The sequence below is a fragment of the Euwallacea similis genome, chromosome 10 (genome assembly GCF_039881205.1).
Source record: "Euwallacea similis isolate ESF13 chromosome 10, ESF131.1, whole genome shotgun sequence".
In the NCBI taxonomy this organism is placed as follows: domain Eukaryota; kingdom Metazoa; phylum Arthropoda; class Insecta; order Coleoptera; family Curculionidae; genus Euwallacea; species Euwallacea similis.
Window position 1 is genome coordinate 2495241 of NC_089618.1, and position 19871 is coordinate 2515111.

Sequence of the window (19871 nt, forward strand, 5' to 3'; positions counted from 1 at the left end):
CGCCTACTTGAAAGTGTAACGTTGGAATTTGTAGATTTTAACTGAATTGAAGCTAGAAGCGCAACATCAACACATGCGTGATATGAAACAAAAATAAAGCAGGTCAAAGTCAGACAACCACACTTACACCTTAAAATAAAAAAATCTAACTAATATAAAAAAAAGCTCTCAACTAAATATATAAATTAATGCATTTATCATGTAATTAGTTGTCACATTACTACAAAAAATAACGGCCTATACAATATTAACAAATTTGCGTCAAATCTCAAAGAAAGCAGCTCCATTTCTACAATTATTTTGGTTCAAACTTGGAACGCAAATTTACAGTTTTCCTAATAAGAGATAAGACATGTTGCTGCATACCCTGTACTGAAAGCTAAACCTATTAATAAAACAATACTTGATTAATTTGAATCACAAGAAATTCTAGTATTAAGTAGCAGCTACATTAAAAACAGGCGTCGCATTATTAAAACCGCTATGACGGCCACAATCACATAAACAAGGATCCTCCAGAACTTATCCCTGAAAATTTGATAATTTCTTGCCACCATCTTGGAACCATTAACGAAAATTACCTTTTACTCCTCTCAATGCTTGCTCTTAAAATTTCATCTGTTATTTCCTGGTGTACTTCCTCTACCTCTGAAGAACTAGCCGCATTTCGCTGCCGCAGAGAGTCCTCGGGAAACGTCTCACGTAAAGAAAATGGTACAGCCCTACCCTATATTTAATTACTCCTTTATTACTCTAAAATTTCTACTGAAGACAAAAATACCTTGGGAGTTATAGGGGTATCTCCCCCAATCTCTGCAGGCAACTGACTTCCATCTTTTTTATTATCCACCTCTTCCTCTGCCTATTAACACAGAAATACCTAAGCCTCAAGGCAATTTCCTTTCAAACAAACAGACCTTTAAGGCTATAGTCTCCAACATGGTACTCTCCTCCTGAGTGAGAGTGGGAGCATTATCTGCTGAAATTAGCTTCTCAGAGATTTTCCCACAAGTAGAACACTCCCAATTTTTTGATTTTCTTGCAAGCACTTGCCGTTCTTCTGAGGTATAATCTAGCGAACCAATGGTGCCAACGCCTTTTAAATCAAAGCCATTATGTTAAATCTCTAAGAACATATGTTTTTCTTACCTTTTGTAGGCATGAAAGCTATAAGTGCCAAAAGGGCTGTGCGTATGGACCATGAAGGTTGCCATGTTTCAGGGTGATAACCAGAAATTGACAGGCAAATTTTTTTGTTCACCTCAAAACGACCGTTAGGCTAATAAAACAATTTCTTTTGAAATACATTGGTTACAACAATCAGAAGTTCTTACAGTAAGAAGTATAATATTGGGGGGCTGCATGGGGTATTGAGGAGGCAGCAAAATGCGGCCGTGGTAATAGCCCCCTTCAAATTCAGTCTCAGGGGGTCCCCTGACTGTAAAATGCCATTCAAATAGATTGTCATCAAGAGGGCATGCATAGTACTCTTCTGTGGGATTTGCCAGTTCTTTTGCTTCGCGCATAAGGCGTTTTACTCCTGATTTTGAAATACGGAAACATTGCATAAATAATTGAAAGTAATTAGAATATTTTATCTATGAAAATGCCAGATTTTCAAAGATAAAAATATGGATTTACCAGGACTTCTCAAGCTGTATTGCGTTTCCAAGGGCATGTTTTAAGGTAATTTTGCACTTGGCACTGGCACAATAAAACCAACACTTAAAGAAAAGTTCTATGGTAGTTAATTAAATCGTCAAAAGTACTTGAAATTGGGAAACACTGAAATTTTAAGAGAACTACAAACAATAAACACACGTCACTTTTGGGAAATAAAAGAATAATCAATCAGCTGATTAAACTTCAAAATAACAATCGATGATGGCAACGCCGATGATCTCGCTATCTTTATTGGTGCAACGCTGCTAAAAGCTACCAAAAAGGCGAGGAATATACTTCCAATTAGGTTTCAGTATGAATGAGATGGATGACTTAATGAGGTTATGTCGTACCGCATTCACTTTACCAAATTCAGTAATTTTTACATGCAACAATAGAACCTTAACTTTCTTCTAAATTGTGCCATTTTCTTCGCAAAACAACCCTCAACATAATGGCAGACGAAGAGCCTCTAAATGGTACCTCGGACGAAAATAGCGAAAAGTCTCAGCAAAAAAAGCAAGCTAAATACGACAGTGGGGCCGCAGACCTAGAAAAAGTCACGGATTATGCTGAAGAGAAAGAAATCTCTACTCAAGATGTGGCTAATGCCATCTCTGTAATTGGGGATAGGAGGAACCAGGCTGCACTCGAAAAACAGGCCCGAGAAAAGGAACTGTTGAAGGTAGGTATGGTCTTAATTGAATTGGAATTGGTGTTAAGGGCTTATGTTTAGGTATCAATTAAGAAGGAAGATGTAGACCTTATAGTGAAGGAAATGGAAATTCCACAGTTTAAAGCCGAAAGGACATTAAGGGAGAATCATGGCAATGTTGTTAATGCCTTAATTTCACTTACAAATTAAAACATACTTATTTATAGTTGATCAGAACTTTTCATTTTCTCTTTCTCATCATTCTTCAACATCACCATAAAAACAAATCTAATTTTACACAATAAAAACTATAAAAACTCTCTATCCATGGGAGTCTTCTTGGCCTTATTCCGTCTTTTCTTTGGGAACCAACGATGCTTTGTAGTGTGAGTAATGGCCATCAGTTCAGCTCTGGCTTGCTCTGGAGTTTTCTTGTTGAAAATTGACAACAATTCTGGTGTTAATTGAGTTTTTAACACAGAAGGACTCTCCTCAATTTTTATTTCTGGCAAGGGCTTTGTACACTCGTAGGGAAAATCCTTTTTGGGATGCCAAGCCACCAGAGTTGAACCATCAGGGGTACCGACTATTTTGTAGTCCGAGTAGCATGCCCGTAAAAGGGTGCGTGTAGCGGTTAAAAGACGAAGATTCATTGGTAGTTTAAGTAAATTATAACGTTGTTAACAATTAAAATATATATATATTAGTTGAATTAAAGTTAAGTTATTAAAGGATAATAAGTTTCTAACCTCACTTAACTTCGCACTGTTGCCGCTTGCTGCAATTTCTTTAAATTCTACACCTAAATAATTGAAATTCATTTTTGAGTCTGGCTGTACTTTCTGTACAACGAATATACTGAAAACTCGTAGACTTAGCTGAAACTCTACAAACAACAATTTGCTAAATTCACATAGAAATCTGTGGAAAGATGTAAATTTATTTCCAAGAAAGAATAATTTTGAAATTGTATTCAGAATTGGCAATGTCGTTTAAATTATATATATTTTCTAATTTATCTTGAAGCGTAATGACGTCAATGATTCTCATTGGCAGTGAGCACGCCATATTGGAAAATTAGGCCAATGGTATGCAGTAGCTCTAACCAACAATAATGAGGAATTGCCAATGATCTGCTTAATATTTCTAACCTTATTTTGCTGGCAAGAATTGTGATCACGAAAACCTTTCAAACATATAAAAATACTTGCAAATTTAATGAAAATGAGCCTTAAAGCTTAACCTCAGCATGTTCAAGTCCCTTCTGAAAGCTCCCAATCTAATCATTCTCCGGCAACCCTGTCAGAAATGTACCAACCTTCGAAAATCCCCTTTTCGAGCCTACAGCCAAGACCCAGGTGAACAAATGCGTCAGGCAAACAAAAAACGGCTCAGGTCGACTCTTTACTACTTCACAGCCACTGGTGTGGTGACATTAGGAATGAGTTATGCTGCAGTGCCTCTGTACCGAATGTTTTGCCAAGCATATAGTTATGGGGGAACCACTGTAGAAGGGCATGACAGCAGCAAAGTGGAGAGCATGCAGGCGGACAGGAATCGGCCTATTAGGGTAAGGTTTAACGCAGATAAGGCTGCCAATATGAGGTGGAACTTTAGTCCACAACAGACTGAAATTACGGTGAGTTTCAAAGTACTGTCTGAGAGGGCAGTGAAATGAAGGAGGCTTTAAGGTGTTTCCAGGAGAGACTGCGTTGGCATTTTATACTGCTAAAAATCCCACTGATTGTAGTGTTGTTGGAATTAGCACTTATAATGTGATACCTTTTGAGGCAGGCCAGTATTTTAACAAGATTCAGTGTTTTTGTTTTGAAGAGCAAATGCTCAACCCTCATGAGCAGGTAGAGAATTATATAGCAGCTTGTTTTAAAAGAATACCTTTAGGAGGCTATTTTTTGAAGGTGGACATGCCAGTTTTCTTTTATATAGACCCTGAATTTACAGAGGATCCTTACCTGGAAAATTGCAAGGAAATCACCTTATCTTACACATTTTTTGAAGCCAAGGATGGTTTTAAAATCCCAGTTCCCCAGTATACTAAGTAGTTTTGTATAAAGGAATATGTAATATAGTTATAATTGGAATTGTGATTTTTAAAAAATTCGCTTCAGCAGTAGAAAAAACACAAAACTTTATTGATGATAACTTAAGACACACCCAACAAAAAATGCCTTAATGGAACTTAGGAGAAGCAAAGCCTCATCAGGGCTGAACCTACATTCGAGTCAAAAGAATTGCCATTTCCCTAGAATGGCATCTTTAATAGCGTCCACATACTGAGCTGGGACCCAATAAATCCAGTACCTAGAAGCCTCTGTAGAGCCCAGCTGCAACCCCTGTGTAGAAGCACTTCTTAAGCCCAGTATTTCCCCTTAAAATTGCTCTAAGTTACCATTATATGGTACTCTTCACGACCCTCTATAGGCTCAGAAATAACCCCTTTAATTGAACCCATGGGCAGCTTTTCAGTCCTCTCTTTAGTGCCCAGCCACAATTGATCATTTTCTAGTTTGAAGGTTAACCTAACTTTACCCCCATGCTTGTTGAGCATCCCTGAAAGAGGCACTGAAGGCAACCCTTCCTAAAATCTCCACTTCTTAGTAATGCAAATATTTATAAAAATCAGAATCACAACCTTAATGTTTTTAATACCAGGCATTGCATCCTCAGGTGCCCCTTTATCTAATACTTTTCTGTGAATTTTTTGTTGGCAAAGAGGTTCCTTTACTGTGGAAGCTTTCTCCATTTCAGCCACATCCTAAAAGATTCAGTTAATCAAGAATTAGTATATTAAAGTGAAGCTAAATATACACCTGTTTGCTCACAGAGGAGACAGCTAAAATATCAGTTAAAGTAGAGCCTACAAGCATTATTTTGGCTCCTTTAGTGATCCCTGCACTAGAAATTGTCTGACTGTCCTGCAGCAAACCTTTGTACATGAGTTTTTGCATGGAATCTGGTACATCTAAACAAGCAATGTTAGTATGCTTTTCTTTTAGGTTTCAGTGATGAAAAGGCGCACCTAATAAACCCTGTAATTGCTTCTTCAGATCGGATATAGACAAATTTGAGGCGGCACTGACATCATATTTTTTCTTATTGTAGATTACCTGAATTTTTGCTATTTTAAGTGAAGTGTTTAAAAGGGAGCAGTACTTACTTTAATAGCAATGCTCTCTACAGATTCACTAGGACCACTAGGTGTGTTTTCAAGTATAGAGTTCTCTTCTTTCTTGGGTATCTTACATTCAGTGGGCTCAATCGAATTATCTTCTGACGAGTTATCACCGTTAATATCACTTCTTTGGTCTTTGGTGCATGTTTCTGAGATTTTCGTTTCAGCAACCGTCTTTTCTACATTGTCACTTTCACTTCCTGAAACAGACATACGGAAGCATTTTCATGCGTTTCCGCAGAGACATTACAGCGGGGCTCTAATTGTTTTGTGAAAATTTGAAAGTCATTTTGGAGTAGGGCATACAAAGGACCTATACTTTGGGGTTTGCTTTTTGGAGCATTCTAGGGTTGGAGATTTTTAGGGAGCTACGTACCTATGCATTCCATATTTAGAAATTTGAAGAATTTTACGGGTTTTCGGCTCAATTTTCAGTTAAAATGGACTTTTTTCAGTGAAATTCTTCTAGCCGTTATGATGACAACTGTAAATTACAATTTTTTTTGACGTTTCACGAGCCATTAGTTGTGGACGAAAGATAATGCAGGTTGCCAATTGAAGAAAGCAATGTTGCATGATGTTTACTCACGTAGAGAATGTAGATAATGATTTATTAAAAATCAGTCCTTGAGCGTAAAGATTTTAAAACCGACAAGAAGACAAAAGTTTGAAATTTTTAACTCGTTTACAATTGCAAACATAATGCATTATTAACACAATAATGCACTTACTTTAACTAATATTTGCGGGGACACAATTTGGGCAGTTGATATTGATAGTTTTGTTAGAGATTCAAGGCAGCGCAGCTAAAAATAAATCAATACGCAAGCAGAAAATATCAAAGCCACAATTCGCTGATGGAGCGCATCGCGTAGATATGCTTAAGGGTGTAAACTTATATTTAACAAGATTTTAATTGAATTAAGTGGTTAGAAATGTTTATTGCCTAGACAATGCTACTTTAAAACGATAATAAATGTAAATTTAAATTAATTAACATTGATCCTTGCTGGTGGTATTTAAATTGGTTTAGCTGATTTTCCTCCTATAGTCTTCAGTGAAAGAATTCGTTTTTCAGCGTGCCTTCAATAAAACTTTTAAATAAACCGCCATTTTAAGGTGACGTCAAATAAAGTCAGCCAATAGAAACAGCAGTAAGACAGGGGATGATGGGAAAGGAAATTTGAATTAAAATGGGTAAGTTTACCTATTCAAAAATAAGCAAAATCCAGTTTAAGACTACCTATTGAGGCAGTTGTCTCCTCTGCTGCCGCACTATTTATCAATCCAAAAACCAAACGTGCCTTACTAGACCGCGCACCACAAATATTCAGAAAATGCACTGCACTCTTAATATAAATTGATTAATTTTTATCGCACTTATCAAAACCACTTAATGAAGACCCCTGGCCTTAACAACAGTCCGTTTTGAGTCAACCAGCACAATGGACACGTTTCCCAGAATACTTGTCTGTATAATAATTTCTATTGTCTTTTCGGTTCTAGCTATAGAGCCGGTTAATGACCGTCCTATAATAGGGGTGCTTTCCCAAGAAACTTTTATTGTGGCCTCCTATTTTCCTAATGAGACTTATGATAGTTTTATTGCTAGCTCAAATGTGAAATTCTTGGAAAGTGCGGGAGCTAGAGTTCTGCCCATTTGGTAAGTTTCAAGTGCGTCGTGACAATCCCAGAACAGTTTTTATCTTATCTTCAAGGATCGGTCAAGATGACGAGTATTATCGACGCGTGGTTAAATACACCAATGGGTAACTTATTTTTTAAAGAGTATTTTCTGATTTTAATCGTCACAGTCTGTTTTTCCCGGGGGGTGGTACTTACTTCAACGAAACTGGGGGATATGGGGAAGCGGCCAATAAGCTCTATCAAATTGTCTTGGAATACAATGGCAAAGGAGTTTATTATCCAATTTGGGGCACCTGCCTTGGTATGCAAGTGCTCATATTTGCCGCTTTAAGGGGGGATCGAGACATTCGTGTGGGATGCCAATTGGTGAATGTGGCTAAAGCCCTGGACTTCACAGAAGGTACTTCTCAATTATGCAAAAACTCGTGTAGTACAACTAGCCTTATTTTTATAGATTACAAAAGCAGCAGACTTTATGGTAATGCCAGTAATGAGGTTATTTCTATTCTTGAAAGAGAGAACAGCACGTATAACTTACACAGATTTTGTCTGACAAAACAAGTGCTTGAAGATAACAATCTGCTGGACTTCTGGAGGATTTCTTCAACTAATAAAGACATCAATGGGTTTAAGTTTATTAGCTCTATGGAACACAAGGATTATCCGATTTATGGAATACAGTTTCACCCTGAGAAAAACTCTTTTGAGTTTAAAAAGGATAGTGATTTTCCACATAGTTTTAACAGTATTAAAGTAGCTCAGTATTTTGCCAACTTTTTTGTTAATGAGTGCAGGAAAAATGAAAATGGTTTCCCTAACGATGCCCTTGAAGCAAAAGAGCTAATTTTCAATTTCAGCCCTAAATATACAGGAATTAATAACACATACTATGAGCAATTGTATGTGTTCTTGAAGAAGGACTTTGAGAAACACCAACTACTTTAGTTTGAAGGAAAAAACACCAAAATAGTGCTTTATAGAGTGAAATGCAAAATTTCAATAAAATAAGTACTAAACACTAAGGATTAACAGAACCTTTATTTTCCGCTTAAAAAATACAAAACCTATTCTGGTTTCTTCGCTTTCTGCTTCTTAACTGGTTGTGGCCTCTGAGACCTCAAAACAGCGCTGGCTCTCCTGAGGGCGGCCTGTATAATCCCCAAAATAACACAAACATCTTTTACAAAAAAAAATTACACTGACCTTCGTCAAATCTGTTCTGTACTTATTGGCCTGCAGCAAAGTCTTCAGTTTGTACAAAGACCGCCTGGGGCCTGACTTGAAGGTACGCTTCACCACATTCTGCCTTGGCTTATTCTGTTTACGAGCCTTTTTATAAGACACTGTAAAACCTTTTTTTGGGGCATCAGCAATGGCCAGTGTCTTTTTGTGGACCAGTCCATTGTACCTGTAGGAGTTGAGATTGGTCAGATTGTTGGACTCCTGCAATTTGACCGAAAGCTCATGTTGAAAAGGGCGTTTTATGGGTACAAAAGACTTACCGTACTGAAAGGTTTGGAGATGTTGCGCTTCTTGAGTAAGAAGGCATTGTTGTTGCGGATGATGCTCCAGACTAAATGAGAGGACATTGTATTTACCTGGAAATTGATCAAATGAGGTTTTAAAGCGTTTTTTTAAGGTGCAAACACGTGTGTTTAAGGAATAGAGAGTTAGTTAGGTTATGAAGCGATGTTTTTTTATATGGTGTTCTTATATCACAGTGGGCTTTTTGAGGACGTTAAGAGAGGGTTTATTGATGAGAACTACGCTTATTTAAGGGTTAATTAGGGTCAATTATACGGTAATTTCGGTAAATAAATCTTACCTGTGAGCAATATTTCTCCAGGAAAGAAAAGAAAGATGGCGACGGTAATTGACTAGTGACAAATGATCAATTGTCAATAGATGTCGCTTTTTTAGATTGGGAATGTAATCTCTCATATATTATTAATTTATAAAACTAATGACTAGTAAAATATAAAATGCAAATATTTCGTAAGAAATGGAATGAAATATTATATTCTCAGTTTTTGATTCTTTGGTGTTAATTTTTTACATAGAAACACGGTTTGCAGTGTAGGTAACCAATAATACAAACTGACATTTTTCATTTTCCGTCCCACTGTTGCCTTTTTAGGACTTTATCTAAAATTTGGGTATTTTAGCAGTGATTATAGGTTAATAATACGAAAATAAAACCGTTAATATATCTTTATTTAAGCTACTACATACAGATTTTCATTAATTTTGATTTAACTAAGTTATAATTTCAAGTAATATCGCGATTTTCGTTCAAATTTAAGCCATCAACCCAAAACAGATGAGATTTAACGTTTAACCACGCGGCAACGTTGCAAAATTGCAAAGTCCTGTTTTTCCAAATATCAAAAATGTACTAATAAGTATCAATTTTCTAAATTAAATGCCCAACATAACTATCTCAACTCAATAAATTCCAACTCAAAATTGCCTCTAGCACCGAAGGGGCAAATATGTTAGAAGAATTCGACGAATGGGACGAGTTAACAGCGGATTTCAAGGAATTGGAGGTTAGGTCTACAAGCTAATCTCCACGAAATTGGCCCCGTTTTGATGTGTTTTTCCTTGTAGGTGGCCAACAGGGCCTATTTGAAGCATCTGGAAGAGCTGTCCGGGCACCAAAAGAAGTGTCAAGAGCATATAAAACACCAGCGATATCGAATAGGGGTTTTGTCAAAATCGCTAGCCAAGTAAGTGATTTCGGTTTGAAAGTGCTTAGATTTGAGTGATTTTATCTGCTTAGGCGTAGCAAGTCCAAGGAGGACTTGGAGAAAATCCAGGAGTTACAGAATAACATCCTGAACCGGAAGGCACAGCTCTATGAGCTGGAGCAAACATTGCCCAAAGAAAACGGTCTGTACTTGAAGATTATTCTGGGGAATGTGAATGTTTCTATACTGAATAAAGAAGACAAGTATGTATGTTTTTATGTGTAACTGGGGTTTTAATGGCTAACTTTGCAGGTTCAAATACAAGGATGAGTATGAGAAATTTAAACTAATTCTCAGTGGTATTGGTTTCCTCATGGCAATCGTTAATTATTGTGTACGTTTCCGAGCCTTGGAACTCAGCTATATCTTCTTGCTGGTGTGGTACTATTGTACTTTAACAATAAGGGAAAGCATCCTTAAACTTAATGGCTCTCGAATAAAAGGCTGGTGGCGCTTTCATCACTTCTTTTCAACAGCTGCAGCAGGCATTCTACTTATTTGGCCTGACAATGAGTTGTGGCTGCTCTTTAGAAACCAATTTGTCTTATTTAATATTTATTTAAGTTTTGTCCAATATCTTCAATTTAGATACCAAAGAGGGGCACTTTATAGGCTGAAAGCCTTGGGGGAGAGACACAATATGGATATAACAATTGAGGGATTTCATTCATGGATGTGGCGAGGGCTCAGCTTTCTCTATCCCTTCTTATTTGCGGGTTACATATTCACCCTGTATAACGCCTACACTCTTTATAAGCTGAGCTTCTATCCTAATGCGACTTGGCATGTTCCAGTGCTCTGTGCCATGTTCTTTATTCTTTTCTTGGGCAACACATTAACCACAATAATGGTCATTCCTATTAAGCTGCATGAAAAGATGAAACTTCAGTATCGCGTAATGAGTCAAAGGCTGAGTACCCAATTGTTGCATAATACGCGGGAGGTATCTTCAAATTTTATTGGATTTACGGCTTGAAGTAACCAAGTCTGTTTCAGGCCGATGAAAGACAGGAGAGTCACAAGGATGATTAAAGATGGTGCCAGGGGGTAGATTTATTGAACAGCAAATGGGAAATCTCATGTTTTTAACGGTTTTTTTTTGGGTTTTATTATTTATTATGTTAAGAGTAAAGGGGCGAAAAGTGCATGTGTCATAGTAATTTGTTCTGAATATATTATTATGTCAATTACAATCTCAATTTTAATTAGCCCCTCATGCCTACCTCTCCTTGTTATGCAGTCCTATAGATTTAAGATATTTTTAAGTCTAGTTTGCCATGTTCAGCTAGCCACGCGTATGAACCTGTATTTGCTCTGGGGTGGTAAAAGCTTCTTTTCTATGAAATTAGCATTTTGTAATTCTTAAATGAAGAAATGTACTAATTCGCAATTCACATAGGATTCTTAATTTCTAAAGAAAAATTGATAAATAAGCTAAATATATTTCCATTCATGAAGTCAATTGTAGTAAAGTATTCGAATTCCTGCAAGCCTGCTGCTTATAGGTCAAAGAGAACCCCCTATTAGCCACATCATCACTAGTCAGTTCATTGGCATCGGTCACCGTGGTCAGTACAAAAGGCTTCGACGAAGCTGTACGAAGAAACATCAATCATACAGGATAATACCACGGACAAAACTTACTTATAATCGTAAGAAACTGATTACCACAAAACCTATCGGTCCCCACACTGGTCCCACTGGGATAGTAAGGGTTGGGCACCACAACAAAGTCGGTAGTGCAATTACTACCAATGATAGGCTGCGCAGGCAGTCCCATTACTGCTTCAACATAAGCAGTATTGTTGCTGACAGTAAATGAGGTACTGTCGCTTGATTGAGCCCACTCTATGGAGCAATACCCAGCCTGCATCTGCACGCAGATTCCGTAATTTGTGTTGGCCAGCTGTCTGGTACCAGGCATCATTACGTTCATTGCATTGGTCACCACAGCCCCATTGATCGCGGTACCATAATTAAAGCTACGCACCGTGGCGGAGGAATCTGTGTAGTACTGAAGACATCCCGCAGGAGCTACCACGGTAAGATTCAATACTGGATTATCAATATATTAGAGAGTGGTGGTACCTAGTGTTGGGCAATCGCAGGCGATCTGTGTGACCCGAAAGCTGAAGCTGCGTGCCAAGTTCACATCAGAAGAAGTGGTGATACTGATGGTGATGCTAGTATTCGCTATGAAGGTGACATAGATGTGTTGTCCAGAATTATCACCGCAAATAATAGGAATGCTCCCCCCGGAACCTGTGACCACCATGGCATCATCTACGCAATTGCCATTTCCATCAGGTTGCGCCAAAGTGAAGCTCAAGAAGTCTATCCTTGCCTATAAGATACCAGAGCCGAGCTAAGGTTATTATAAAGTAATATTACTCACCTGGCAAGCTGTAGGGCATGGGACGATAGTGAAGGTGCATGTACTGTCCCCATTGAAGGTATTGGGGAAGCCGCTACTCGAGAAGTAGGTGTTGTTGTATTGAGAGGTTTGTCCGCAAGTCCTGTAAACTAATTAATCTAGTTTAGCGGTCATTACTTGATGGGACATAAGGACGCACTTATACAGCATCGGCCAATGCCGTTGGAGGTGCAACTACCCGACTGAGTACCACGTATATGCTCGCACTGTCTTCTTGTGACGCAGGTTCCATAGTAGCCCTCAAGGGAACTGCAAACGTCGTTGGCGAAGCGCACTAGGCCAATCTTAGGCCAGTCTAAAATGCGCTTAATACTTGATAAAAATTTTGTGGTACCTACTTACACTGCTTCGAATCTCTGAAGTCGTCAATTTCATCGTAATTTTTTACTAATGAAACGTTGGCTGTAGCAGCTTTGGCTAAAACCAGAAGAAGGAAAATACGTGACATGTTCGATATGGAGGGTCATGAACGTTTATCGATTTGCTCGAAATCATAGGAGGTTCCGTTATGGGTCTTCGTTTGCTTTAGTAATTATTAGTATTTTGACGAGCGGCTGCACTTGGCCCGCTTTGCTGCAAAGTGGAAGGACAAATATTAAGACTTTTAGTAGGGGTTAAATTGTTGCTAAATCGAGCGTGTTAGATGACCCATCTGCCGTCCATCAAGCGGATAACTGAAATTTTTTGATAATGCGCTGCTGATTTTCCAGCAATTTAAACACCAGTTATTCATGATGCATCTGAGACCTAAATCGCTACGCCGCTAAAAAATCAGTGGCGTACTATATACTTTTGTACAGCGGCATTTACGAAAAATATCTGCTCATAATGTAGCTTCGAGAAAATATTTAAAATACAAGGTGTCTCCAGACTTAATGCTACAAACTCTACCACATATTCTAGGTCCTAAAACATGGCTAAAATGCGTGGTTGAATTTATGGCACTATGTTCAGAGACACTTTCTATACCCAATACGCCTCTGGTTTTCAAGCGATTAAAATCACAAAATTTTCGTGACTTAACATATGTGTCCCACTCAAAAAGTAGTGGCATGGCACAGGTTTTTGAATCCCGAAACGACTGAAAAATCTCAATTTCTTTATCTTCAAAGACTATCTAAACTACACTGAAATTCTTTTACGATATTCAAGGACCTAAAGCCCTAATAAAATGACCAAAAATGTATTAAAAAGATCTTTATTTTCCATATTTTCAGCCTGTAAGTAAAGCCCCAGAACACAGCTCCTGCATAAAAGATAGAGCAAATCCGCGATTTCCCCTGTCATTCAGTTCATTGCCATCAGTTACCACAGTCAGCACAAAGGGCTTTGAATAGGCTACAGGAAACACCCATTAAACTTACTTAATTTCAAACCTTCCAAACAAGCCTTACACGTGACCGTAAGAAACCCATTGCCGCAGAACCTGTCCGTGTTCAAGGGGGTGCTGTTGCCGTTGAGAATGGGGGCAGGAATGACCACGAAGTCTGTAAGGCAACTGTTTCCTGTCAAGGCAGCAAGGGCTGTGCCTATACTATTATCACCTACGGCCAAAAAGGTATTCCCGGTCATAGAGAAGCTGTAGGGGTCTGAGGTCGCTGACCATTGGATGGAACAGTAGCCAGGAAACATGTTCACGCACACCCCATAGTTCAGCCCTGCCAATTGTCTGGTACCATTCAGAACACTGGAGCTACCATAATTGAAGCTCCTCACAGTACCTGAGAGTTCGTTGTAGAACTGAAGACATCCAGTTGGGGCTGCAAAAGTCAGTGTAAGACTCTTTCTGGAACAGCCTCAAAGGGTACCTCTCCAAGGGCAGTTGCAATTGATTTGGGCAATTTTAATGTTCCATGATCGGGATGCTGAAGAAGCACTTCTTACGTAGATTGTTATGGTGATGGAGGTATTCCCATTGAAGTCAACATATATGTGCTGCCCGTTGTTTTCCCCGCAAATAATGGGCACTATAGAGGCCCCCCCCGTGACAGTAAGGGCGTCAGTGATACACGTGCCGTTGGAGTTGGGCTGAGCCAGGTTTAAGGTCAAGAAATCGAGACGTACTTGGCAGGCATCCGGTTGCTTTTCGATTGTGAAGGAGCAGGTAGTACCGCCTTTGTATGTGGCGGGGAACCCCGGGCTCACGAAGTAAGTGTTGTTAAGATGGGAGCTTCCACCGCACGTGCGCTGAACTGATTTACATAAAAGAACACTGAGGAGATTGAATACTTACATACGCAGCAAACTCCAGCACTATTTGCGCAGGAGGCTGCTCGAGAACCATCCAAGTAGTTGCACTCCCTGCGCGTATAGCAGGTACCACTGAAGCCATTGCCTGCGTTGCACTCCGAGTTCAAAAACCTAACCAACCCGACACTCCAGAAGAATGGGAGCCCTTATAGTTAGATATATCATTAACTCTCACTAAATCCAGTTTTCTCATCAACTTACAAACGATATCCTGTCTGGAAGTTCTGGTGGCATTTCTCACCAGGGCGAGTTCTTGGGTTTCAGGAATGTTGATACTGAAAACCGAAGTAATTGTAGTAATCAAGAGAGTCAATTTGGTCTGTGTAGCGATCATCTTCGACACTCGGTCAGTGAGAACACTAATCGGATGTTTTGGCTAGGAATTAGCACCTCATAGACTGTGGCCCAATTTCAAGGAGGTGCTAATTGGATCGTAAACTAGAGTACATTTTGCTAATGGACGAGCACAGTGGAAATCCTTGCAATAAAAGAGGGGGGATGGTCCGAGGGAACTGTTATAACAGAAGAGAAGTATATAAGGTGTCGCCTGTATGAAAGTCGAGCTTCAGCCCTTTGAATAGAGACATCAAACCTCTGTATAGGATTATGTACTGGTAAATTGGTTCTTAAAAGTAATTCAAACCAAAAACATAATATACAAAGTGTCTCATTTAAAGAAATCAAATTTTAGGCCACTAGATGAAGATTCAAGTTTTGTCGGCATAGAACTTACAATATTTCAAAAACTACTAAAGCTTATTGATCTCATCTATTGGCAAAATGTTGCATGAGAGTATTTAGAGCCTAAATCATAATAATATACGAGGTATCTCATTCTCACCAAGTTTAAGCCAGCTTGAACATTGAATGAGAGCCAAAACTGAGTTATTCAGTATAGCACACATTAATAGAGAACTTTTCCTTCACCATTCTGTCCACAAACTTGCTCCAATGATAAAAAAAACAAATTTCAGTCAAATTTTAAATATATTTACAAAATACACTAAACAAATCTACATTCCATCATCAGATATAAAGACACTCAAATTCACTACGTCCCATCCATTACAGCACCAAAGGGGCAGCGTAGGGATTGTAATACGGACTGGCAACATATGGGGCAGGCCCGACTAAAGGAGCCGCAGCTGCTACTGAGGCTGGAGCCACTAGTGGTGCTGCCCTAACATAAGGAGCAGGTGCTACCAATGGGGCAGCCACAACTGGGGCTGGAGCGATTAAGGGAGCTGCCAAAGCGTTGTAATTCCTTGCTATTACTTGAGAACTTTGAGCAGTTACTACTGCGGGAGCCAAAGGGGCTGCTACTAGTGGGGCTGCCACTACTGATGGTTCAGGGGCTGCCGAGACGTTGCAGACTGCGAGGGCTAGGATGACGACCTAGGGGAGGTGAAATTATTAAATTTCTGGGGTGAACAAATGTGGATGGGTTTACTTACGAACTTGAACATGGTGTTTTTTAGCCACTTAAGCAGTGATAAGAGAACTGTTGATGATAGTAGATGATAATTTTTGTTGGAGGTTTCTGGGTATTTATATGAAGTTTGGGTTGCCCCTTCTTCTTGAGTAACATGTCTGGGGTGTCGGATAATATTGTTAATGCAGACGCTAATTAGTATTCTTAGTGGTATGTGTAGATGTTGCGATGCCGGGTTTAATACGTGACGACAGTGGCACATTCACTGATTAGGAAAAATGTGAGTCAATCGGATTGAAAGTGAAAATTGTGCCAGGACAAATGTTACCTAAAATATTCACTTAATTATTGTTCTGATGGTCGTTCTTGGTCTTATTGCAGAAACCGCTACAACAACACACCATGTATATTTTATATGTGTAGAATGAATCAAGCAGTTCCTCGTGGGTGGCTACAAGGGTTTTATAAACAGACTTAATGTAACGCCAGAAGGGAAAATGCAATGGGGTTAAATCGGGACTTCGCGCTGGTCGACTAATAAGTCCCAGGAAATAGTAGGTTTAGGCGATCCTACATTTAGCGAGCAAAATGTACAGGTATAATAAAATCATTTTTTATCAATATCGTGTTAGAACTTGTAGGTAAAAAAACTTATCAAAAGAGATAAACGTGTTTATTTTGTTTCAAATCGTTTTTGTGTTGTTTTTAATAAAAAGTACACAGAAAAAATCACTTAAATATTGATGTGTTTTGTTGTCAACGAGACAACATTTATGGACAGAAAAGGCTTATTTCCGATTAGCGGTTTAATGCAAACATTTTCTGTTGCCATATCTTCTATAATCTCAAGTTTAACACCACTTTTTTGAAACACTCCGTATATGAAATAAAATTTATATAATGTTTTTTGATGGTGTTTAGCTAAACGGAAAAAATTTAGTAAAAGATCTTCCTACATCGAACTTTTTTTCAACTCTCTTTTTTAACTCGATTTTTTTAAATGCCTCCCCTGCATATTATTAAGTTTTTGATTGCTATTACACGTAAGGTATACCTTACCCACATATTTGGCTTTATGGCAAGCTTTAGCAGTTTTCGAGATATTACAGGTTTCACGCAGACGAATCTTAGATGTTCTTACGCAGGACCCTGAACCCAAGTTCCTTGAATGAAACATCCCGTATATTATTATTACTTTGATTCGTACCATTCTTAATGGGAAATTTACCAAAACGCGGTCCTATATTGAACTTTATTAGTTTTCGGGATATTGCAGGTCATATGCGGGTAAAATTTAAAATTTGGATACCTCGATGCGGAGCCCTGAAATTCCATTTCCTTAAACGAGGCACCCTGTAGATTACAATGCTTCTGGACAGTACTACTAAAAGGAGAAAATCTACTAACACTTTATAGTTCTTTATTCAGCTCTAGCAGTTTCCGAGATCTTCCAGATTACCCATACTTGTGTTTGCGAACCATACTTGTATTTCCATTCACAGGTGTGAAAGCCATTTCTCTTATATGAGACCAGTACCCGCCTTAGGGAAGTTGAGGTGGACGGACTTTCCTGGCCGACAGTTTTTCTTGGGAATAGGGGAGTGGAGATTAAAAAATTGCTCCCAGGGCGGCGGACTAACTAAGACAGGCCCTGTGTGAGACACCTTGTATATTGTACGTAATTTAAACTCGGCTAACTTGAATTGATTTTTTTTTTGTAGAGGATAAAAACTTTCATAGATACTCGGCCTGGTGTTCTGGCTACCGGGTTGTGTGGGATTCATCCCTGAGGGAGACGCCTACCAACTAAAAACGACCCCTTTTCACCCTGGAACGTCCCAAAACCGCCGCGAGGCATTACTTCAGGAGGGGAGGAGTATATTCGTCTTGTCTGTCTTTCTTTTACGCTCTTCCTCAACCTTCCTTCTCATGACCCTCTCCACCAACCCCTTGAAACTCCTTTACTTTCCCTTGCTTTCAGTCAGCCCCTGTCCAATCGCATTCCGCTCCAATTGCAGTCCCTCCCTCCTCGTCTTCATTCCCTCCATCTCCCACCTTGGACACTTCCATAGGGTGTGAACCTAAATCAGCCTGAACTAACCTGAAACAATCGGAAAGTATCCATCCTTTGGAATACTCATTTCCTGGATACCATTAGAAACTCGAAGAAAATATCTCACAATCTGCTTTATTAACTTGAAAATTCTTATTTACATTCAACTTTAAACAAATAACTGTCCCTGGACTAATCTTTGTGCGCTTAGCAATCCAGGGGCTGCAGTCTGTCTCAGTTTCTCAGCCCTAAAATCTCCCTTCGTCTCTTGAGCAGACCGCCTCACGTTTTGCAATGACTTCACCCTCGCGGACTCAACTTCAACAGTCTCCGCATCAGGATTAGGGCTGATCGGCTTTGGTGGAGCTGTCGCTGCGGTCGAGGATTGCACTGGAGATGAAGCTATTGTGGTCTGAGCAACGACAGGGGCTACATAGGGGGTCACGTAGGGGGCTATGACCGGAGTTGCATAGGGAATTATGTAGGGGGCTGCATAGGGGGCAATTAAAGCGTTGTGGCTTTGAACGAAGTATTGACTGCTGCGTGCCAGGGCTGGTGCCGCCAAAGGGAGCTCAGCCGAGATTCCGCATAGGGCACCGAGGCTCGCGACTATGGCCTAGATTACAATGTTCATGAGGTAATTTCTATATCGATTTGATGTGGGTTACTTACGATTAGGATCATGTTTGGATGTTTTGATTGAGACTCTGCGAAATCCGAGATTAATCGCAGTTTTATACGTTATGTAAGACCCCCTCTTTGCGGATTCAGAAAAGCCTCTAAAGGCCGCAAATTCGGGTTCTAGGACGAAAAATTTGGTAATAAAGCAGATGCGCTCATTGGTATGCGATCGCTGCTGCGGCGTGGCATAGAATCATAGATAACGAAGAAGTTGCTTAAATCTTTTGAGCAATAGTGTTTATTAAAGAGAATCGAAAGAGCTTCGGGTGTGCGGCAAAGTGAGCGAAAGGGGCTGCAGCCCTGATTGGTGGAGTGAGTAATGACGTAAGCGCCATTCACTCCCAATTCGTCGATGACCCAGTGGCCTATATAGCCCGGAATTAGTCCCCATTCAAGCTAAACTAACATTCACTTGGGCTTTACCATCACTTATGTATGGCTACGATATAAGGGAGGTATTTTTTTGATTGGGGGGGAAATCTGACCCAGTTGAGTGCGTAAGCATTACGTCGCTCTTGCCCTATTTAAGGGTTGTTGGCCCTAAGGGATGGGTCGATGCAACGGCTCTCCAAAATCCGACAACGAGGAGGTTGCATTCAATATTATACGGTAGGGGCAATGCTCCTTCATATGTATTCCCATGATAGTGCCGAGGGTTGAAGCCTATTTTTGCACGTAGAAATACATTTTGTCTATTCTTGTCTTCATCGTAGGTGTCAGGAAACCGGCTTCGTATTGTAGTCGCATATTAATATGTCTGAGAGAGGCAATTCAATTTCCCTCCTGGGGAGAAAGAAATGTTGCCTTAAGTTCAATAAAGAGGCTGATTTGCAGCACTGCGGCTGTCGAACCCATAAAATGATTCTTTCTAATAAAGTGTTTTTTTCCTGAGATTGGGGATAAATCGGGAGAATAACAGCCCCAAGTTCCGTGTCGCTCACGCAAGTTATTGCCAGGACTCCCATCGTATTATTATCGATATTTTCTTTCGGGTTAGAAAGGGGAAATTAAGGTTTGAAAGAGGATTGTTTGACCGCTCGTTCAATCGGAATATTTGGCGAAATTATCAAGACAAAGATTGAGAGAAGTTTCGTTTTTGACACGTTAAACTTCC

The 19871-nt window shown here is 39.5% G+C and overlaps 12 protein-coding genes across 13 annotated transcripts in view; 5 read left to right on the plus strand and 7 right to left on the minus strand.

Annotated features, from left to right (window-relative positions):
• The window catches only part of LOC136411732 (uncharacterized), a 47293-nt gene that overhangs the window by 15937 nt on the left and 11485 nt on the right, over window positions 1-19871 (plus strand). The gene's annotated exons all lie outside the window — the stretch shown is intronic.
• Window positions 173-1891, minus strand: LOC136411551 (ubiquitin-conjugating enzyme E2 J1-like). The gene is made up of 7 exons (XM_066394161.1): window positions 1642-1891; window positions 1335-1540; window positions 1150-1279; window positions 918-1096; window positions 782-862; window positions 582-727; window positions 173-528 (listed from the first exon to the last, which is right to left on the minus strand). Exons 1-7 carry the CDS (start codon window positions 1676-1678, stop codon window positions 447-449), a joined length of 861 nt encoding a protein of 286 aa, XP_066250258.1. The 5' UTR covers window positions 1679-1891; the 3' UTR covers window positions 173-446.
• On the plus strand, window positions 2016-2546 carry LOC136411552 (huntingtin-interacting protein K). The gene is made up of 2 exons (XM_066394162.1): window positions 2016-2347; window positions 2399-2546. Exons 1-2 carry the CDS (start codon window positions 2117-2119, stop codon window positions 2525-2527), a joined length of 360 nt encoding a protein of 119 aa, XP_066250259.1. The 5' UTR covers window positions 2016-2116; the 3' UTR covers window positions 2528-2546.
• mRpL42 (mitochondrial ribosomal protein L42) lies at window positions 2626-3008 on the minus strand. Its single transcript, XM_066394163.1, has one exon. It carries the CDS (start codon window positions 2968-2970, stop codon window positions 2626-2628), a length of 345 nt encoding a protein of 114 aa, XP_066250260.1. The 5' UTR covers window positions 2971-3008.
• On the plus strand, window positions 3444-4419 carry Cox11 (Cytochrome c oxidase copper chaperone COX11). Its single transcript, XM_066394142.1, has 3 exons — window positions 3444-3956; window positions 4009-4176; window positions 4237-4419. Exons 1-3 carry the CDS (start codon window positions 3567-3569, stop codon window positions 4378-4380), a joined length of 702 nt encoding a protein of 233 aa, XP_066250239.1. The 5' UTR covers window positions 3444-3566; the 3' UTR covers window positions 4381-4419.
• On the minus strand, window positions 4453-6045 carry LOC136411535 (ubiquitin domain-containing protein UBFD1-like). Its single transcript, XM_066394141.1, has 7 exons — window positions 5887-6045; window positions 5496-5710; window positions 5358-5445; window positions 5149-5300; window positions 4971-5093; window positions 4728-4916; window positions 4453-4671 (listed from the first exon to the last, which is right to left on the minus strand). The coding sequence occupies exons 1-7, from the start codon at window positions 5897-5899 to the stop codon at window positions 4561-4563; spliced, it is 891 nt and encodes a 296-aa protein (XP_066250238.1). The 5' UTR covers window positions 5900-6045; the 3' UTR covers window positions 4453-4560.
• On the plus strand, window positions 6945-8173 carry LOC136411604 (gamma-glutamyl hydrolase A-like). 2 transcript variants are annotated; one of them, XM_066394241.1, is made up of 4 exons: window positions 6945-7173; window positions 7229-7279; window positions 7325-7557; window positions 7612-8173. In XM_066394241.1, exons 1-4 carry the CDS (start codon window positions 6956-6958, stop codon window positions 8100-8102), a joined length of 993 nt encoding a protein of 330 aa, XP_066250338.1. In that variant the 5' UTR covers window positions 6945-6955; the 3' UTR covers window positions 8103-8173. The 2 variants fall into 2 exon arrangements, with proteins under 2 accessions (XP_066250338.1, XP_066250339.1); XM_066394242.1 differs by lacking the exon at window positions 7229-7279.
• On the minus strand, window positions 8177-9065 carry RpL28 (ribosomal protein L28). Its single transcript, XM_066394244.1, has 4 exons — window positions 8983-9065; window positions 8660-8755; window positions 8361-8600; window positions 8177-8305 (listed from the first exon to the last, which is right to left on the minus strand). Exons 2-4 carry the CDS (start codon window positions 8744-8746, stop codon window positions 8222-8224), a joined length of 411 nt encoding a protein of 136 aa, XP_066250341.1. The 5' UTR covers window positions 8747-8755; window positions 8983-9065; the 3' UTR covers window positions 8177-8221.
• On the plus strand, window positions 9482-11100 carry LOC136411736 (transmembrane protein 120 homolog). Its single transcript, XM_066394418.1, has 5 exons — window positions 9482-9706; window positions 9768-9886; window positions 9940-10110; window positions 10160-10850; window positions 10904-11100. Exons 1-5 carry the CDS (start codon window positions 9650-9652, stop codon window positions 10937-10939), a joined length of 1074 nt encoding a protein of 357 aa, XP_066250515.1. The 5' UTR covers window positions 9482-9649; the 3' UTR covers window positions 10940-11100.
• LOC136411635 (uncharacterized) lies at window positions 10973-12789 on the minus strand. Its single transcript, XM_066394280.1, has 6 exons — window positions 12684-12789; window positions 12481-12636; window positions 12303-12430; window positions 11996-12251; window positions 11552-11941; window positions 10973-11500 (listed from the first exon to the last, which is right to left on the minus strand). Exons 1-6 carry the CDS (start codon window positions 12787-12789, stop codon window positions 11358-11360), a joined length of 1179 nt encoding a protein of 392 aa, XP_066250377.1. The 3' UTR covers window positions 10973-11357.
• On the minus strand, window positions 13555-14925 carry LOC136411636 (cubilin-like). Its single transcript, XM_066394281.1, has 5 exons — window positions 14793-14925; window positions 14575-14736; window positions 14150-14533; window positions 13736-14101; window positions 13555-13679 (listed from the first exon to the last, which is right to left on the minus strand). The coding sequence occupies exons 1-5, from the start codon at window positions 14923-14925 to the stop codon at window positions 13555-13557; spliced, it is 1170 nt and encodes a 389-aa protein (XP_066250378.1).
• Window positions 15586-16137, minus strand: LOC136411461 (cuticle protein 70, isoforms A and B-like). The gene is made up of 2 exons (XM_066394038.1): window positions 16046-16137; window positions 15586-15986 (listed from the first exon to the last, which is right to left on the minus strand). Exons 1-2 carry the CDS (start codon window positions 16055-16057, stop codon window positions 15657-15659), a joined length of 342 nt encoding a protein of 113 aa, XP_066250135.1. The 5' UTR covers window positions 16058-16137; the 3' UTR covers window positions 15586-15656.

Coding starts and splice junctions, on each gene's coding strand:
- LOC136411551 (XM_066394161.1), bottom strand. CDS start 1,678: ATGCCCTTGGAAACGCAATACAGCTTGAGAAGTCCTG. Junction 1,541..1,641: donor ATACAGCTTGAGAAGTCCTG/GTAAATCCATAT, acceptor TTTCAAAATCAG/GAGTAAAACGCCTTATGCGC. Junction 529..581: donor AGCATTGAGAGGAGTAAAAG/GTAATTTTCGTT, acceptor TCAAATTTTCAG/GGATAAGTTCTGGAGGATCC.
- LOC136411552 (XM_066394162.1), top strand. CDS start 2,117: ATGGCAGACGAAGAGCCTCTAAATGGTACCTCGGACGAAAATAGCGAA. Junction 2,348..2,398: donor GAGAAAAGGAACTGTTGAAG/GTAGGTATGGTC, acceptor GCTTATGTTTAG/GTATCAATTAAGAAGGAAGA.
- mRpL42 (XM_066394163.1), bottom strand. CDS start 2,970: ATGAATCTTCGTCTTTTAACCGCTACACGCACCCTTTTACGGGCATGC.
- Cox11 (XM_066394142.1), top strand. CDS start 3,567: ATGTTCAAGTCCCTTCTGAAAGCTCCCAATCTAATCATTCTCCGGCAA. Junction 3,957..4,008: donor CACAACAGACTGAAATTACG/GTGAGTTTCAAA, acceptor GGAGGCTTTAAG/GTGTTTCCAGGAGAGACTGC. Junction 4,177..4,236: donor TGCTCAACCCTCATGAGCAG/GTAGAGAATTAT, acceptor TATTTTTTGAAG/GTGGACATGCCAGTTTTCTT.
- LOC136411535 (XM_066394141.1), bottom strand. Junction 5,301..5,357: donor GCAATTACAGGGTTTATTAG/GTGCGCCTTTTC, acceptor TTGCTTGTTTAG/ATGTACCAGATTCCATGCAA. Junction 4,917..4,970: donor CTGGTATTAAAAACATTAAG/GTTGTGATTCTG, acceptor TGGAGATTTTAG/GAAGGGTTGCCTTCAGTGCC.
- LOC136411604 (XM_066394241.1), top strand. CDS start 6,956: ATGGACACGTTTCCCAGAATACTTGTCTGTATAATAATTTCTATTGTC. Junction 7,174..7,228: donor GCTAGAGTTCTGCCCATTTG/GTAAGTTTCAAG, acceptor CTTATCTTCAAG/GATCGGTCAAGATGACGAGT. Junction 7,558..7,611: donor AGCCCTGGACTTCACAGAAG/GTACTTCTCAAT, acceptor TTATTTTTATAG/ATTACAAAAGCAGCAGACTT.
- RpL28 (XM_066394244.1), bottom strand. CDS start 8,746: ATGTCCTCTCATTTAGTCTGGAGCATCATCCGCAACAACAATGCCTTC. Junction 8,601..8,659: donor TCTCCAAACCTTTCAGTACG/GTAAGTCTTTTG, acceptor GTCAAATTGCAG/GAGTCCAACAATCTGACCAA. Junction 8,306..8,360: donor ACAGAACAGATTTGACGAAG/GTCAGTGTAATT, acceptor GGGATTATACAG/GCCGCCCTCAGGAGAGCCAG.
- LOC136411736 (XM_066394418.1), top strand. CDS start 9,650: ATGTTAGAAGAATTCGACGAATGGGACGAGTTAACAGCGGATTTCAAG. Junction 9,887..9,939: donor TTGTCAAAATCGCTAGCCAA/GTAAGTGATTTC, acceptor TTATCTGCTTAG/GCGTAGCAAGTCCAAGGAGG. Junction 10,851..10,903: donor TGTTGCATAATACGCGGGAG/GTATCTTCAAAT, acceptor AGTCTGTTTCAG/GCCGATGAAAGACAGGAGAG.
- LOC136411635 (XM_066394280.1), bottom strand. CDS start 12,789: ATGTCACGTATTTTCCTTCTTCTGGTTTTAGCCAAAGCTGCTACAGCC. Junction 11,942..11,995: donor CTGCGATTGCCCAACACTAG/GTACCACCACTC, acceptor TTACCGTGGTAG/CTCCTGCGGGATGTCTTCAG. Junction 11,501..11,551: donor TCAGTTTCTTACGATTATAA/GTAAGTTTTGTC, acceptor TTCTTCGTACAG/CTTCGTCGAAGCCTTTTGTA.
- LOC136411636 (XM_066394281.1), bottom strand. CDS start 14,925: ATGATCGCTACACAGACCAAATTGACTCTCTTGATTACTACAATTACT. Junction 14,102..14,149: donor TTGCAACTGCCCTTGGAGAG/GTACCCTTTGAG, acceptor TGACTTTTGCAG/CCCCAACTGGATGTCTTCAG. Junction 13,680..13,735: donor TGGGTTTCTTACGGTCACGT/GTAAGGCTTGTT, acceptor TGTTTCCTGTAG/CCTATTCAAAGCCCTTTGTG.